The 16752-nt window shown below is 40.5% G+C and overlaps 1 protein-coding gene across 1 annotated transcript; it reads left to right on the top strand.

The window, feature by feature from the left end:
- The first annotated feature begins 358 nt into the window (after positions 1-358).
- On the top strand, positions 359-8874 carry LOC135984423 (sulfotransferase 6B1-like). The gene is made up of 6 exons (XM_065626712.1): positions 359-503; positions 1306-1490; positions 2484-2610; positions 5082-5176; positions 6441-6627; positions 8756-8874. Exons 1-6 carry the CDS (start codon positions 359-361, stop codon positions 8872-8874), a joined length of 858 nt encoding a protein of 285 aa, XP_065482784.1.
- The last annotated feature ends 7878 nt before the right edge of the window (positions 8875-16752 follow it).

Genomic DNA, 16752 nt, shown 5'->3' with positions numbered 1-16752 from the left:
GCATATTTTGAAGCAACATAAAATGGTCTTTCTTGAAATTTTCCACAATTAATACATTTTGACTATCACCTCATTGCTTTATCTGGAAGCTAATAAATGACGAAAGACATACACTTTTCATTACTCTGCATTTCAGTTATTTATCAGTTACCTCTAACATTTCAGTTGCCTTTATCAACTACATGGAAAAAACAATATCTAATTGCACTCCTTGGTGTGTAGTAAAGTATATAAGCATGAGGTTTGTATTGCTTGGTCTCAGTCTGTCACTTCAAACCATCTGAGTTGAGAGTGACTCTCAAATCCTCTTGTCATTTCGCCGTTATCTGATTTGCAGGAATCCAAGACTTAAGCAAACATGTCCAACCCCAGTGAGGCAGAACTCATTCACATGTTTAAGGGGATTCGCTTTACCACCAGGTCTTCTCCAGAACTTTTAAAATCCTTGGATACTTTTGATGCCAGGGAAGATGACCTCCTTTTGGTTTCATATCCTAAATCTGGTAAGTTCTACTTTTAGATGTTAATTGCATATGTCTCAATTGTTTGTTTCATGTTCTCTGCTTAAACTAGTTGGGAAGTGTCTGTATACAAGAAACAGAGAAGGATACTTGAGTATGTGAATATATTATTCTATCAGTAAGTGTTCAAATTACAAAAAAAATTGGGTCATGTATCTAAATTTGATTATTTACTTGAAAATAATCTCAGCTGTTTCCATATTGGAAAGAAAATAAGTATTTCTTTCTTGTAAGCAAAATCTGTACTTGAAAGGTATTTCTGAGGATTTTCTACATTCAATTATGGGCAAGTCAAGAGTTGTATTAAGATGTTTGCATGGCTCTTGGCTGTAGATTTATTCTTTTCTTGATCCCTCTCCCCCCACCTCACTCGCACACAGAAGCACACACCAAAGAAGAAGCTCAACCAGTACCTTCCAAATATAGACTCAAGTCCACTTAGGAAAAAAAAAAAGTTACTTTAAAATAAATTTTAAAAAGTAATATAACCACCTCTCAGCTGACAAGCAATTTGTCTAATGAGATTGGTTTGGTACCAATATTAGCACTTTTCACAGTTACTTTGTACTTCAAGTATAGGCCTAATTTTTCCAGTATTTATACATTTGGAGCCAACGGGATTATTCAGTTACATAAAGTTTCTTGAATCTGGGGATTAGAAGTATCGCTTGTGCGATAGCACAAACTAGCAAGCTGTTTTCATATGCAAAACTCATGTTCTTCATATTTTCAAGTTAAAAATATTCATTTTTTTTTTCTTTCCCTTAAAATTACTTTTCTGCAGGCACTCACTGGCTTGCAGGAGTTATAACGAAGCTTTACAATACTCAAGTTACACTAACATCTCCAATTGAATTTGGAGATCTTTCCAAACTGGAAGAACTGAGTAAGCTCTCATCGAAGAGAATCATCCCAACACACTTAGACTACAACATGTTACCTGCAAATTTTAAGAATAAAAAATGCAAGGTAAGGCAAAAAGATACAAAAGCGGTAAGATATGCTAAGTGTCTGTTAGGAATCTATTTTGTCTTGTTGATCCTTAATAATTTTTAAATTATTTACAGTCTCCAGAAGTGGTTTGCTGTGAATTTTGGAGACACAGCTGACCAGCAATCAAAGGCAGCATGAGCAGAGACTTGGGCTAAGGACTGGGTTCTGCTCCTGCCCCACTGCTCCCACAGTGTGATTTGTATACCAGGCACCACACAAAGTACACCATCAACATCCTTAAATCAGAAAAAATATTATTAGGGATGCTGGAGTGTTCTCATGGCCCCACTTCCTAGTGACTGGTGGCATTTCCTAGTGGCTTAGAAAATAGTTATCTGGGGTACTTACAGGCTGCTCTGGGGGTGAAAGTATTCTGCCCCTCCTATTGAAGCTTTGTGAAGGTCCAAAGAGATTTTGGGTAAAGACAAGAGAATTAAAAGGTAGGGGCCAGATTCAGATCACAGTTTTGGGTTCCTCCCGTGCTAATGAGGGAGGTCTGTATAAAATTAGCTTTAGGCATCAGATTTTAGGTTGGAAGTTTAGAATTTGTGGATTACTCAGATCCAGATTTTTGGGACAAGGCTAATTTGAATGAAGGGCAAAAAATTATATTTTGCAGCAGTCCTGTGAATGTTAGTTAGTAAATGGTTTCATTTGTTAGATATATGAGATAGTATACTGACTCATGAGTTAAAATGAACACAGCCTCTTTGATAAAACATAAACATTACTCCACTGTAACAAACACACCTCTGTCCACATGGAATTGTTTACTAACCACTACTGACTTCTGCTTAAGCAGGGACACATATATTCCTATTTTAATGGCATGGTCACCAATGGAGGAATCCTAAAGGAAAGGGTTTTAATGCTGCAAACTGCCTACAAAAATGCTACATTTATGCACAGAGCTTCTCTAAATAAAAGGAAGGATATTATCATTAATAACCATATCATTTTCATTTATAGATGATCTACATAATCAGAAATCCAAAAGATACCGCAGTGTCCATGTATCATTACTACAGAGATAATCCAAACCTTCCTACTGTAGACACCTGGCCTGCTTTCTTTGACTTGTTCTTAAAAGGAGATGGTAAGGATAAACGTTATGTTTTCTCCCTGCAGTTTACATTGGATTATTATGCACAGAAAGAGTTAAGAAATGTGAACTGCGTGAAATCTCCTTATTGCACTCATTATTCATAGGGCTTTAGTAGGGTTTTGTTGTTTTTATTTTTTTTTTCAGGATAAAATCTAATGCCAAACTAAACAAGAGCAAATAATAGGATGCTATCATCTTCAGCCCTGCAAGAAGACATTTTGATAAGTGGCTGCATTATTTCAGCACAACTGCTCTTTGCAGGTTTTTGCTGTTCTTTGACATATCTGTTAAAAAAACATATTCTCAGAGACAAGTCACTGATTTAATTTCTTCCCACAAATACTCTGAAACCCCTGACAATTTGTTGATTCTGATATGGGTTTGCCTGTGCTAAAAAAATTTCCAACCTTGTCTTGCGAACCTGAAGCTTAACCTTTAAGCTTTGATAGAGGAGTTATGTGCATGCCACTCCTCCCAAGCAGATGTAAGGGCAGCTGGGCTCCCCGCAGCCACTTCTGTCCTTGGCGAGCAGGCTGGTGGGGCAGGTTCTCTGTTCGAAGGTGCTCAACCAGCTCTATGCGGCTCACTGCCGTGCCAAAGTGTCCGCAATAGGGAACATGGGGACACCATCCCCAGGCTGCATTGAGAGCTGTGCTTGCAGGTGTCGTGCCACCTCCAGGCTTGATGACAGCCTCAGGTGGCCCTTCAAAAGGACTCTAGGTGCTTTCATAAAGCCCTCCTGCACGCGCTCTGCCTGATGTGTTGTCTTAGCAGTGGGGTCCAAAGACCAAGGACAAGAGTGAGATTTTTATGAGTGGCAGTGGTGGCAGGGAAGTTGACAATAGGACTGTGTTCCAGTTATCCACTCCTACTTTTAGTGCTTTATTACTCCTTTGAGGACAAGTGTTCCTGCTATACAACCATAGCGATGATAACAGCAACAATGATAGCTCAGCTTGAAAACTTGGAAAATAAAAATGCCACTGCAGTCATCATGGGCTTACATCAAAGATCCAGAAGTCAATTAGTCTACTGACTTTTGTGTGGGCTTTGGCTCAGATCTTGTGTTCCTAGTTCAGAGCAGCCCTAAGGCACATGCTTCAGTGATTTGCAGGATCTTGGCTTGCTTAGCATCAACTCCAAGCATAAAATAGAGGAAAAAAGAAAATAGGATTATATTAAATTTTAAAAACATCTCTCATTTATCTGTAAATTGGTAACCAGCTTCTCTTTTCTGTGTTTTTACACATGGCACAAAAAGATAACTATGCTGGCTACAATAGAAATTTATGTAAGAGGCGATACTGAGAGAGTTTGTTTCATTTGCTCCTAGTAGAATCACATGAAGGTCGTGCTGCTTGATTCAGATCCTGTAGTACTCTCACAGAGTTAATCTCTGTTCAGAACGTGGGTGAGGACACACAGAGACAACTGTGATACTGTCCCTGGGGTCTCCAAGGCTATATGCTGTACCCATAATGTCAACAGAACTATTCTATTCTATTCTATCATTGGCCACATCCCCAGAGTGGTTGACCAGGAGAGCAGGGTTTAGTTGCACATGGAGCACACATGCCTTGCAGTTAGGCCGTGCTTTATGTGCAGGAGGCAGCTACAGATTGGAGCATTCAGCGAAATACTTAATTACAGCTCAAAGTCTGCAGTCAAAACGATGCCCATTACAATAGTATACTTCTCCGATGGAAGTTATAAAGCAAAGCCACCGTTCTGGAGAATGCTGGCTGTGATTGTCTGGCTAGGCCTCTTCTCATCGCCCTACAAGAGGCTTTCAGCTTGGCTTTCAATGCAGTCCATTTTCTCTTTCAACCAGACAGGTCAGAATCTTGGTTTTTATCTTTTAAGAGGGCTGAAATTTAGCTATCCTCCTGCGGTTCAGCAAAAGGAGCATTCAGACAAAACGAGTACTGTGAGTCAACTGTAAAACCAGTTATCTGTATGTCATTGGCTGAATGATGTATTTGTATAACTTCTTTACATAATTCTTCTTTGACGTTCAAAAATAATACAGATTCCCCTCTGCTGGGACACAATGGAGCTAACAAAATGTTCTTCGTGTACCAGACTCTTTATTTCATTTCCTACTGAAGTGATCGTATTTCTAGCTGTCACTACAGACATGCCAACATTTGCTGAGATGCTCAGATCTTGTTAGGCCAGAACATTTTCCTTCATTACTGGCCTTTCCTTAGATTTGGAACCTGCTTCCACTGCAGAATCATATCTCCGAATAGTATCTGCATCTCTCATACAAAAATTAATTCCAACAGGAATGGTAACCTCTTTGGATTGCAAGTTCGAATCACTTCACAAAAAGAATTGAGTCTGGTTTAGAGGAATACAGAGAACATTTTATGAAGGGATCATCCCCCTTAATGTGTGAGGTACCATCAGAGTTATTTATAAATGAAGTTTACAAGAATCTCTTTTACACGGGTTTTCAGTTGTCTGTGGATCCTGGTTTGATCATTTCCTAAGTTGGGAAGAACATGAAAATGACGAAAACATCCTGGTTTTGTTCTATGAAGAAATGAAGAAGGTAAATCTGCTCTCTGCTCTTATTTCTAATGCATTACTTGTAAATTAACATAATTAAAATATCAAAGAGTAAATTCTAAGGAAAAAGAGAAAGAAGGAAAACGAGAATTTATCTTTGGGCATATTTTATATTTCCATAGAACGTTTTATTAGTGAACTAATTCTGACTGCACAAGTTATATAAAAATCAAATCCTGCGACAGTTGCATTTCATAGTTGCAGGAGTGGGACACACACTATATGATTTTCCGCAGGCTATAGAAAGAATTTTAAGTTCCTTGTTCTTGGCCCTATAGAAGACCAACTAAGGATATCTGTTGAGGGCCACACATTAACCTGCCATGCCTGACATTTCAGGTGAAATTTTCAAAAAGTGATGTAAGACAACAACTACTCATAGTTAGTGGGATTTGTGCTCCCAAAAAAAATGAAAATTAGAGGCTCAAGGGGTAGGAAAAAAGTTTTGATGAAAGGAAATGATCATGCATAAACTGCTTTGCTGTTCTTAAAAAAAAAAGTCAAATACCAACATTGCTTTCAGAGAATTAATTTTGGGATGAATAAATAGAGAACACTTTCTAGTGTTTCCGTTAAAATAGCTTTGTTCATTTTTTGAAAAAAACAAAACAATCCACTATGAGGAATATAAACAAACCATTTTGGATCCTGAGTCTCTTCTTGGACCTCTGGATATAGCCTGTTTTGCCGAAAATAAGACAGGGTCTTATATTAATTTTTGCTCCAAAACTTATTACTTTTTGACATGTATAGCTGCCTGGACACTATTTAAATTGACTTTTTAAATGAATTGTAACTAAGGCTTATTTTTGGAGTAGGGCTTATATTTCGAGCATCCTCAAAAACCCTGAAAAATCCTGCTAGGGCTTATTTTCGGGGAAACAGGGTAGCACCTCCAATGAAACAGACTACTTACACAGGAGCTGAGCTTTGAACATTTCTCTATTCCTAGTGAAAAAAATCTGAGAAAAAGGAACACATTTTACCTGACTTGGAGTAAAACTGGCAGTGTAACTGTATTTCACGTCACATACTCAGCATTTACTAATTTTTGTGAGTATGGGTAAGAGGAGAATCAGGTTTACTGTACCTGTCATCTATACAGTCCAATGACATGTTTAGTTTTGCTTGAAAGAAAATAAATGTGTGATAAACTTTATATGTAATAAAAAGGATCATTTTCATATCAACTGAAAGTCTGATAATCAGCTCAGAAATAGAAAAGCTTTATTTTTCTTGTACTTCAGGATCTCCCGAAGAATGTAAAGGAAATCGTTTTGTTCCTGGGCTTAAACATCAGTGACAGTGACATCCAAGACATCTGCAAGAAGTCCTCGTTCTCAGAGATGAAAAGCGACACAGAAAAGGAGAACAGTGATCCCAGTCACACCGTTTGTGCCCTGACATCCAACAGGAAGCTGATTTTCCGGAAAGGTAAGTTCCCTGGGCTGGGCTTAACACAGCAGAAGGAGCAGAAATCCAGCCAGAGGCTGCAGTCCAGGTCATTCCTGGACTGTAGTGACACTTTGGGTCAGCCCTGGGAAGCAGGGACAGGATCCTTCAATTTGAGGCCATCTTAAAAATCACTTTCTTTCTAAATTCTTTGGTTGCAAATGCAGACTTACACTAGAGAAGCACAGAGGAGTCTGAACAACAGTCTCATATTGCTCTGTGGGAGCTTAGGAGCTAAAAGGAAAGGTTCACAAAGTATTACTCTTTATCTTTTTTTTTAATCTAAAAGTTGTCCAGCTCGGTCTTTTACAACATGTCCCCTCTAATATCACCTGCGAAGATTGCTTAGTTTACTAGAATGAGAAACAGCAAGACAGATTCCTGCTTGTAGCCTTTATCCTCCGTACAACCTCTTATCTTATTGAAATGGTCCTGAGAAATGAATATGCTGACAATTATAACAATGAAAGAATGGATGACCCAATCACCTGATGGTCTCAGAGGCAGCCTTCAGACCTTGGCCAAGCTGGAATACACGGTAACATCCTCAACAGCACTTAGCTCAGATGTGACTTAAAAAATACCTGCAGGAGCTGTTTTCTTGCTCCTGACATTTCGGAAGCTTCCTCAGATTTGGATAATAAGTAAATCAAAACCATCACGTTTATTTTTACTTAGTTAAGTTTTGAACAATAATTGACAGTTTACAACTCAGAGTTGTTTCTCTTAAGAAAAAAAACTTGGTCTTGTTTATCAATAGGGAAATGGTACATTCCACTCATTCAGAATGTTTTTGATAGTGAGCTGAAGGAAATGCCAAAATACAATCTGCCAGTAAAAAGCAAACAAATAAAAATCTCAGATATCCTTCTGTAAGTCACTGAACTTTGACAAAGCTCTGTTGAAAAATTTGAAAAATCCCAACAGTTTTATTTCCAAGTAGTTCCTATGCAAATCCCAGGGTTTTAGCTAGTTTCAGCCATTTTACAGAAGATGTGTGTGTATATATATATATATAAAAAAAAAATTATTCAGGCTCTCTTTTCTTGTCCTCGCTGAGCAGAATGCTGTTTTAATCAGCAGTTTTGGGATGCAGGGTCTTTAGAGAATGCATGAGGGGAAACTGTAAGCATTGTCTCACTAAAATATGCCGGTTTAAAAAACAATTTCCTGTTTGGGCAAACTGAATAACAGTTGAAACACTTTACTGAACGCAAGTGTGCATGGTCACCCAGAAGTTGTTCACTACCGCCTTAAGTAGTAGGACATTGATAGGACGAGAGGAAATAGCCTCAAGCTGTGCCAGGGAAAGTTCAGATTGGATATTAGGAAAATATTCTTAATGGAAACGGTTGTCAGGCTTTGGAACAGGATACCCAGGGAAATGGTGGAGTCACCATCCGTGGAGGTGTTCAAAAGACGTATAGATGACGCTCTTGGGGACATGGTTTAGTGCTAGATTTAGGTTATGGTTGGACTTGATGATCGTCAGGATCTCTTCCAACCAAAATGATTCTATGACATCTCATCCATAAAAAGCCCTAGAGATTAGGGGCAGGTGTGAGAGTAGGATTAATCTATCAGGTCACCCTGGGCTCCTTTTTTAGAGGTCTTCTTTAGTCAGTGGAGAGATGTAGCTGCTTTGGGGCACCATTCATTTGATGAGTTGTAGATGTTGACTGCGGTGAGATGACTTTCAGCCAGGAAGTAATCATTTCCCTTTACTGATTGAAAGAGCCCGGGTGGAGACCTTTAACTGCATACACCTAAGGTGCAGGAAGATGCTGCTTTGCTGAGAGGACCAGGAGCTCTAAATCCATCTAGGAAACCTGCTGCTCTTCATGTACCACTTAGCGTTGTTGGCACTAAACAAGTCTGAGGCTGAGGGTTTAACAGCCTTTATGGATAATGATCCAGCTGCTTCCATCAGAGTCTCACCAGACCAATAAAACAATTACTCATGATCATGACCTACCACAGAGACTACGGCTAATAATATATTAATAATTTGTGCCAGTTGCAGCGTTAACAAAACTGGTCTGCCTTTAAATAATTTTCTGCACTATATGTTGCTAACCTCACAGTTCTTTTTCTGCCCCTGCTCTCCTAGGCACTGTTGGTGATTGGAAGAACCATTTCACTCCAAAACAGAATCGAAGGTTTGAGGAGGTGTTTAATGAGAAGATGAAACTCAGCAAAATGGCAAAAAATCTCACCTTTGAATTCTGACTCCATGTGAAGAACAGTACCCAGTTATCAACACATACAGATAGAGCAGTTGGTGGGAAATTCTGAATGGGGGCTCCTCTTCAGTTGACAATCCTCCCAGTAGAAAGGATTGCAAACAAGAGATTTTGAGGACAGGAAAATTCTGAAACAATGCCAGAGCTGAACTCAGTTTTCAGTGGGCAGATGCATACGGTTTTAGAGAGTGAGGCATCAGACCCATTTTTCTACAAACGAGTCTGCTTTATCATGTATTTATTTTTTGCTCTAGGGATAGAAATAGACTTAGATCTGATATGGGAATTTTACCTAAGATATTAAGAAAAAAAAAATAAACAAACAAAATAACACACAACAACAAAACACCTGTAAGAATCTGAATATATAAAAAGTCTAAAAACACATCATAAGAAAATGACAAATGATTTGACACCAGACTCACTCCCTCCCTGATGTACCATGATTTGGAAAGTGCCTGTCTTATCGGACTTTGTTATTGATACTGAATTCAAAAACTGCAGCTGTACATTTGAAGATCTGATGTGAGATTTGTTCATAAAATGTCTTATTTTTTTTTAAACAATATGTAGTTCTTTGATGTAACTTATTTCTGTGTTAGATACTGTATAGTGTTTGTGTGTTAAATGCAACTGATATAAATCCATGTAAATTTCTGCACTTAGCTCAGTTGGGGAACTATAAACGTGTGGTTTTTTCCATTTGACTTTCTTCCTGCAAAATACTTGATCCCAGTGTTTTGCTGAGAACCATTTTACTTCCCAGTCCTTGTGCAATAAAACTCAACAGTTCCACTGTGGCAAACAAACGGCTACTCAGAGACAGTTTAGTCTGAACATGACTTACTTATTTACCCTGTCCTGATAAGACAGATTTTCAAAGAATCAGCTGTCTGTGTTTACATCTTAGGGACTGTTCTAGGAACCCAGTGAAGATTTTTCTTCTGATTTATTCCATGATATGTTTTCTGTCCTTGCCTCTAATTTGCTTTGCAGGCTGCCTTTAAAGATTCTTCTCCCCAGACTAGTTCTCCCCAAACACACAATTCCAAGGAATTGGCAGGCAGAAAAAACATAGTAAAAGCTGATTGAAAAGATCATGATCATGCAGACAAGCATGACTGCTCTGCTTTGACTCCTGTGTGCTCTGAAGGTACACCACTGTCATGCGAGCTCATTCTCCGGGCGTGTGGCTTCTGAAAGGCTGAGGTACGGCCTTATTTACCGTGAACACAAATGCTCTCTCTAGCCACACATTTCAGACTTGCCACATAGCCCTTTCATTTCATACCTCATTTGTGCAAGCTGACATCAATACCTACTGGTTTTGCATCTGCACACATGATACAGGATTTACGTGCTGAAGAGGTCAGTGAGAGAAAAGCCCGTTCAATAGCATTCCCTTGCTGTTTACCAATTCAACAGAGTTTAAGGGAGATGCTTCCCTGAGCACTGTTTTATGCAAACGACCCATTTGGAAACCAGAAGTTAGTGTCACGTTGGTCTTCTGACACTAAAGTCACTCTCTCCCTCTCCACAATGCCACAAACCACACTTGCCCTCCTTTCATATGTCATTCTTTCACTACTAACAAATGGCGAGAGATCAGCTAATGATGATGCTTGAAGATTTTACTTAAAAGACTTATCTTTTCTAGCTCTTTGAGTATGGAAAAAAGCCACAGGGTCCTTGGGCACATGAAGTTGGCAAGTGAGTTTATTAACTGTGTGAAGAAGACTGCTGTAAGCAGAATTTATATTTATATTCACAATATGAAACTGTTTGTGAAGGGACACGGTGAGGACATGCCACATGGATCAAGGAGGGGGTTAAAGCCTGGAGTCCTGAACTGGCTGAAGGGATAGCATTAGAACATAAGGTAGTGAATGCTTTGCCTGCTGTCCAACCTCTATCACTGCATTGCAGAGTTAAAAAGACTTTCAAAATAAAGTTCCTCTCAGTAACACTTGGTACTCGCACGGCACTTTTAATCTCCAAATATAGCTTTACTCAAGCTTTACGCAATGCTGCCATACTTGAGGTAGAGTGCAGCAAATGGCTGGCAGCGAGTAATGGCCTGAGAAAGAAAGCAGCTTCTGCTGGTAGAACTACAGGGCAGCAGGTCCATCATAGGCACTGGCACAGCCCAGCGCAGCGAGACTGGTCTGTGTCAGAGGTCCAGAACGATAGGCTTGGCCCTCTTCCTAAAAGAGGGGGGTATGTGATGGAGATCCTGGTTGCCAGTAGCTACCCAGCAGTTGCTATGCCTAACATTTCTTCCATCCTCTTCTCTCTTGCTGCTCCCCCTCTCCTTCCTGTGACCATAGCAGAGGGATTCCAACTGAATTTTTCAAAGAATTGTCAATTTGGCTCCACAGGTTTTTGGCAGGTCATGGAGACGTTAAAAAATTTTCAAAACTTCCATAGTAAGATGTTGTAAAAATGTCTCTTCCCCTCTCTGTTTTTCTTTTTCTTTTCTTTTTTTTTTTTTACAGTAATTAAAACTTTTGGAGAAAGAGAAATTTCGGCCCTACGAAATATAAAAATAGCCGTCCAAAATGTACCTAGACCACAGCAATACTAGGTTTGGAAGAAATAAAGCCCTGTGCAATCTCTATTACATGTGAATGGTTACAATACTGCTTTCCTATTCAGGTAATATATTCCATCTTCCTGAGAAGAGGTTCTTCTTAAGATTGATTTAATTCGAGAGGACAGCATTAAACATTCGTGCTTTGCTTGCTACCCAGACTTACCTGGCCTTTGGGGCAAATAAACAAGAGAGCAAGAGCATTTGGAGGGCCAGAACTCTTGTGAGAGAAACACATGAATTCTAGGCCTTGCTTCAAGAACCTTTTCCCTGAAAACAGCACACAACTATCTTCCAAAGTAGCTCTCAGAGAAGAAAAGGTGCTCAGGTAAAACTTCCTAGCAACCTGACTTTAACCTTAGTTCTGATACAATGAGTTTGATGCCTAAAGCAGTTTCTTGGAGGAAAACAATGACTGGTGAAAAAGTCTCTCCAAATAGCTCCAGGAATCACCTTGTAGAAGATTTGAGTGAGTCTGGAGAAGTGAGGGCTGAAGAACAGACAGGGGAAGGAATCTGAGCCAGTTCTGGTAATCTTTGAAGCCAGAAGTCATAGGAAAATAGAGAAGACTCAGGGCAGGAGATCAACTGGTAGGTTTCTGCACTGGGTCTAAGTAGAGAAAAGATGCTGAGGGGATCAAGACAAGGATTTACTTCAAATCATCTGTCAGCTGAAAAAGTAAACCTGGAAAACCAGAAAGAATTTGCATAGGACTTGCTTCATGACCAGCCGATGAGAAAGACAGTCACAGAACACAGAGAGCGAAGGGCACCCCTACTGCAAAGACCCAGTGGGGACAGGACAGGAGGAATGAAGCCTGACACAAAGAGCTGAGTGTGGGCTGAAGGTGACCGCACAAACACCATGTTCAGAAAGGGAGAAAAGGACTGAGTGGCTGTATCACTCTTCCACCTGTTCCAGCCTCACAGATGACCACAATCTTCCTTCTTTCAAGGAACAAGCAATGAGAGACAATTCTGCAGCAACTTCTCTACTAACTTTGACAGGAGACAGTCCTCTTTCCCTGAATCTGTTTACCTGTCATGCATACTGCAGAGGATAAACTGTAGGAAAGACGGTGGGTGTGCTTGGTGAGACATCACCCTTCCTGGGCTCTTTGGCCGAGCAGAGAGGAACAGCAGCACCTCACGGCCCCAGTAGGGAGCAAGCAGGAGCACCCAACAGCTGCTTAAGCTAAAACCCAGTGACAGAAAAGCAAGAAATCACAAATTACATTGCTGTGCCCCCTTTCAGCCTCTTTCCATGCTGGTCCTGCAGGCTAATGCTAAGTGGAGAAATAGTCATCTTGGGAACGACTGCAAAAGTGTGACCAGCAGGTCGAGGGAGGTTGTCATCCCACTCTACTCTGCCCTGGTGAGACTCCATCTGGAGTACTGTGTCCAGTTCTGAGCTCCCCGTTTTAAGAAGGACAAGGAATTACTGGAGAGAGTCCAGCGGCAGGCTACAAACATGATTAGGGGTCTGGAGCATCTTTCTTATGAGGAGAGACAGAGAGCTGGAGAAGGCTGAGAGATCTTACCAGTGCTTATAAATGTCTCAGGGGCAGGTGTCAAGAGGATGGGACCAGGCTGTCTTCCATGGTGCCCGGTGATAGGATGAGGGGCAAGAGGCACAGACTGAAGCACAGGAGGTTCCATCTGAATACAAAGAGAAACTTCTTTACTCTGAGGGTGCCAGAGCACTGGAACAGGCTGCCCAGAGAGGTTGTGGAGTCTCCTTCTCTGGAAACATTCAAAACCTGCCTGGACACTCCTGTGCAATCTGCTCTGAGTGAACCTTCTTTAGCAGGTGGGTTGGACTAGACAATCTCCAGAGGTCCCTTCCAACCCCAATCATCCTGTGATTCTGTGAACCCCATGGCACCAGAGAAATGTCCACCCTGGCACAGGCTCTGCAGCCACCCAGGCTTTCTGCCAGTAAAAAGGGAAGCAGCGCTGCCTCCGAAAGGAATGGAAATGTTTGTTCTTCACTGACATCTATTGACTGCAGTGTTTTAACTGCAAAGCTCTGAACAAGAAGTAGGCACTCATTTTCACAGGATGCTGCAGTGCTCAAAAGCAGGAGATTCTGAAGGCAATCAGACACAGGTTTGAGGGGAGCAGGTCTGTCTCTGGGTACCTAGGGACAGCCCCGATGCACAGCCTGCTTATGAAGTCCTTCATTTCTGACTGCCAGTGCCTGCAAGGACGTACCCAGGAATGATCAATCCATACCACTGAGAATCCACTAGCAGTCAGAGTAGAGATAGGATGATGGGACAGATGACGGCATTCACGCGTAAGCGAATACTGACGCTTCGGAGTCATAAAAGCAGATTTTCCTTTTCTGCCTGCAAGGCCTTTCACTAAAACAAATGATGACTGTGGTTCGTTGTTCTCTGTCATTTGTGACCTTGGTAAACTACTTAGACCTAATCCAACAGCCAGGTAGGTGTGTATCACTGTGCTGCTCAAACTGAATTAGTTGCCTAGCTACTTAAGAGGGATGAGTAATTAACCAGTCTACAGCATTGCCTACTGGCTAAATTAAGGATTTACCTACATTACAATTAAGAAAAAAAAATGGTGAGGCAGGACTTCATTGTCAGGTGAATGAAATGCAATATAAAGCTTGCTCATATATCTTTGTGCTATCCAGGCTCAGACACCATTGACAGCAGCTTAATTGAAGCAGCCCAGAGGTGAGTTCCCCAGCTTCTCAGCAGGGGCATCACTATAGATGCACTGCGAGGCACAGATCCAGTCAGCTGTTGCCCTCTACATTGCCACACGCTGCCTGCAACTTTACCCTGAAAATGCCTGAAATCTCTTGGCTTTCATTACAAATCAAATGTGTGCTTTCTTTAAACAAACAAGAAACCTGGGGAGACTCGCTCTTATGAGTTGCAAGGTGCTCAGTGACATTACGGTGAAAACCTGGCAGTGCATGAAGCATACCAGAACAAGAAGTAAAAAGCAGCATGGCTTGCCAACAGCCCATGGGTGGGTTGTTTTTTTTTTTTTCTTTTACAGTGGGAGTGCACCAAGACACAACGATGTGGCGAGTCAGGACCAGGGCTTGCTTGTGAGTCATCAGAACTACTGCCCATAAAACCCATTCATACTTCAGTCTGGTGCAAGCGTAGCTCCAGCACCTTTAAGTGAGCACATGGCAGTATTCATAGAATTTAATGAATCCAAAGGCAGGTCATGATAAACATTTTTAAGAAATCTTTACCTTTGTTCAGTCAAATGAATGGAGGTGGTTTATATCTGTCTAGAGGAGATTACTTCATCCCATTCTCAAGCTTTTTAGACCAGGCTTCATCTAATCAATCACAACACTCCAGCTGAGCATCACTGATCAGCAGCATCAGTGACTGGTGACACATCCCCTTCCAAATTAAGACTGTGGTGCTGTGGACAAGATCTAACCAGGAAAAAAAGGTGGGAGAATAAAAATAGTCAAACTCCTACATGGACCATACGGGCAATAAAAAGTTGTGCAACTACAGCCTTAGTTAAAAGCTACATCCTTGGAGAGAGAAACTCCACATTTAACTTTCATACAAGAGTGGCCATATTAGCTCAGACATAGGTCAATTTAGCCCAGAAACTTGTCTGCAAGAGTATGTGAATGAAGAGGACAAGCACATGATGTTTTCCTGAACTATTCTCCCAACCTCCAACTACGTTCTGTCCAAGAACTTCCTAAGCAATTTACTGTTAGTATGTATGACTGATGTATGCTGATTCAGCTGATGTCATCATACTATTACACAGTTCTTTGTGCACTTTTGCCGTATTTTCAATTAGTTTTTAAGATTAGATTATTAATTCCTATTGGCAATAGTAATGCCATCTCCTGCTCCTCACTGTGTCAGAGCTACACATTGACATTTTAGAATGAAGCACTGATTTTGTGAAAGAAGGATGAAAAAGCACTTGGGTATTTCCTATACAAGAAAGAGGAGGAAGAAACCAAGGCTCAAAACCTGAGGAACTGTATCAGGTGTCAGACTCATCTAACACATGGCCAAAGGCTGGTTTAGGTGTGCTGAGATTTACTAAATATCTGTAAACCATGTCCAGCTCTGGAAATCCATGAGCTGCAAATGTTTTGAGGTCACAGGAAAACCGGAAAGCACTGCCAAATACAACATGGCAAGTTTATATTCCTCAGGCAACTGCTTTTGGTCACTGTTATTTTCTTCAGTGGTCATTCTCCAGCTCCCAGTTCCTCTTAGGTTTACATATATGTAACAGAACTCCCTTCAGCTGTCTTTCTGCCACAATGAAGAATTCTCACTTGGCTATTGCTCACACTGAACCTGATTCATTCCTTTCCTCATCCATTTTATCCTCCCACAAACCTTTTTAGTGCTATAACCTTTTGCACATGTAAGAAACAAAACACACACTATTCAAGATACATGCAAATCACTACACAGAGGAATAATTACTTTTATCCTTTTTGTTCTGCATACTTTTCCTAATAATTCCTAAAATTCAGTTTGCCTTTTTAACTGCTAGCACACACGTCAAACCAATACATATTCTTCTGGATTATAACTGCTCAGTAGAAACGTTTTTTATATATGGCATTAGAATTGTTTTTCTGTTACGCTCATCTGATGATATATATCTACTGGGTTTCATCAGCCCTGCTCTTTACTAACCTGAATAATTTGGTATCATTGCCTCCACATCACTCACTGCTCATTCTCTTTAACATGCTCCTCATGAACAACTGAAAAATCCTTCTATCTGCAAAAAAAAAAAAAAATAATGGCAACCCTGGCAGGGGAAGCGGTCTGTTATGCTAAAGAGGTGTGGGAGACAGCTATAGAATGGGACTCTTCCCAAATGTTTCTCCTGAACTATCTCTAGCAGTGGGAAAGCTTCACTAAACCGGAGCCACATACATTAACTTATCTAGGATCAGAAATGGGGATAAGACAAATCTGGCCAAGAACGAGAAACAAAGCTGCCAGCAAACGATTTTTCAGACAAATGCATCAGTGACAAGTTTTTCTAACTCATTTATGCAACAGGTTCATGCATAATAGAGTATTTTTTCTTCCACTGGACATACCTTATTATTGCTCTTATAACGTTGACATTTAGGATAATTAGTCCTGCTGAGTGTGATGAGACTCATTTGGAATTATTTCTGGAAACAGGAAATAGTGTTTTAAGAGAATACTAACGAAATATAATTTTTGAAAAGCACTTCTCACTTGGGCTCTGGAAAATCTAGTTAATTAATGTGTCC

Source organism: Caloenas nicobarica, chromosome 1 (genome assembly GCF_036013445.1).
Source record: "Caloenas nicobarica isolate bCalNic1 chromosome 1, bCalNic1.hap1, whole genome shotgun sequence".
Lineage (NCBI taxonomy): Eukaryota > Metazoa > Chordata > Aves > Columbiformes > Columbidae > Caloenas > Caloenas nicobarica.
This window is presented reverse-complemented; position numbering and strand designations above follow the sequence as displayed.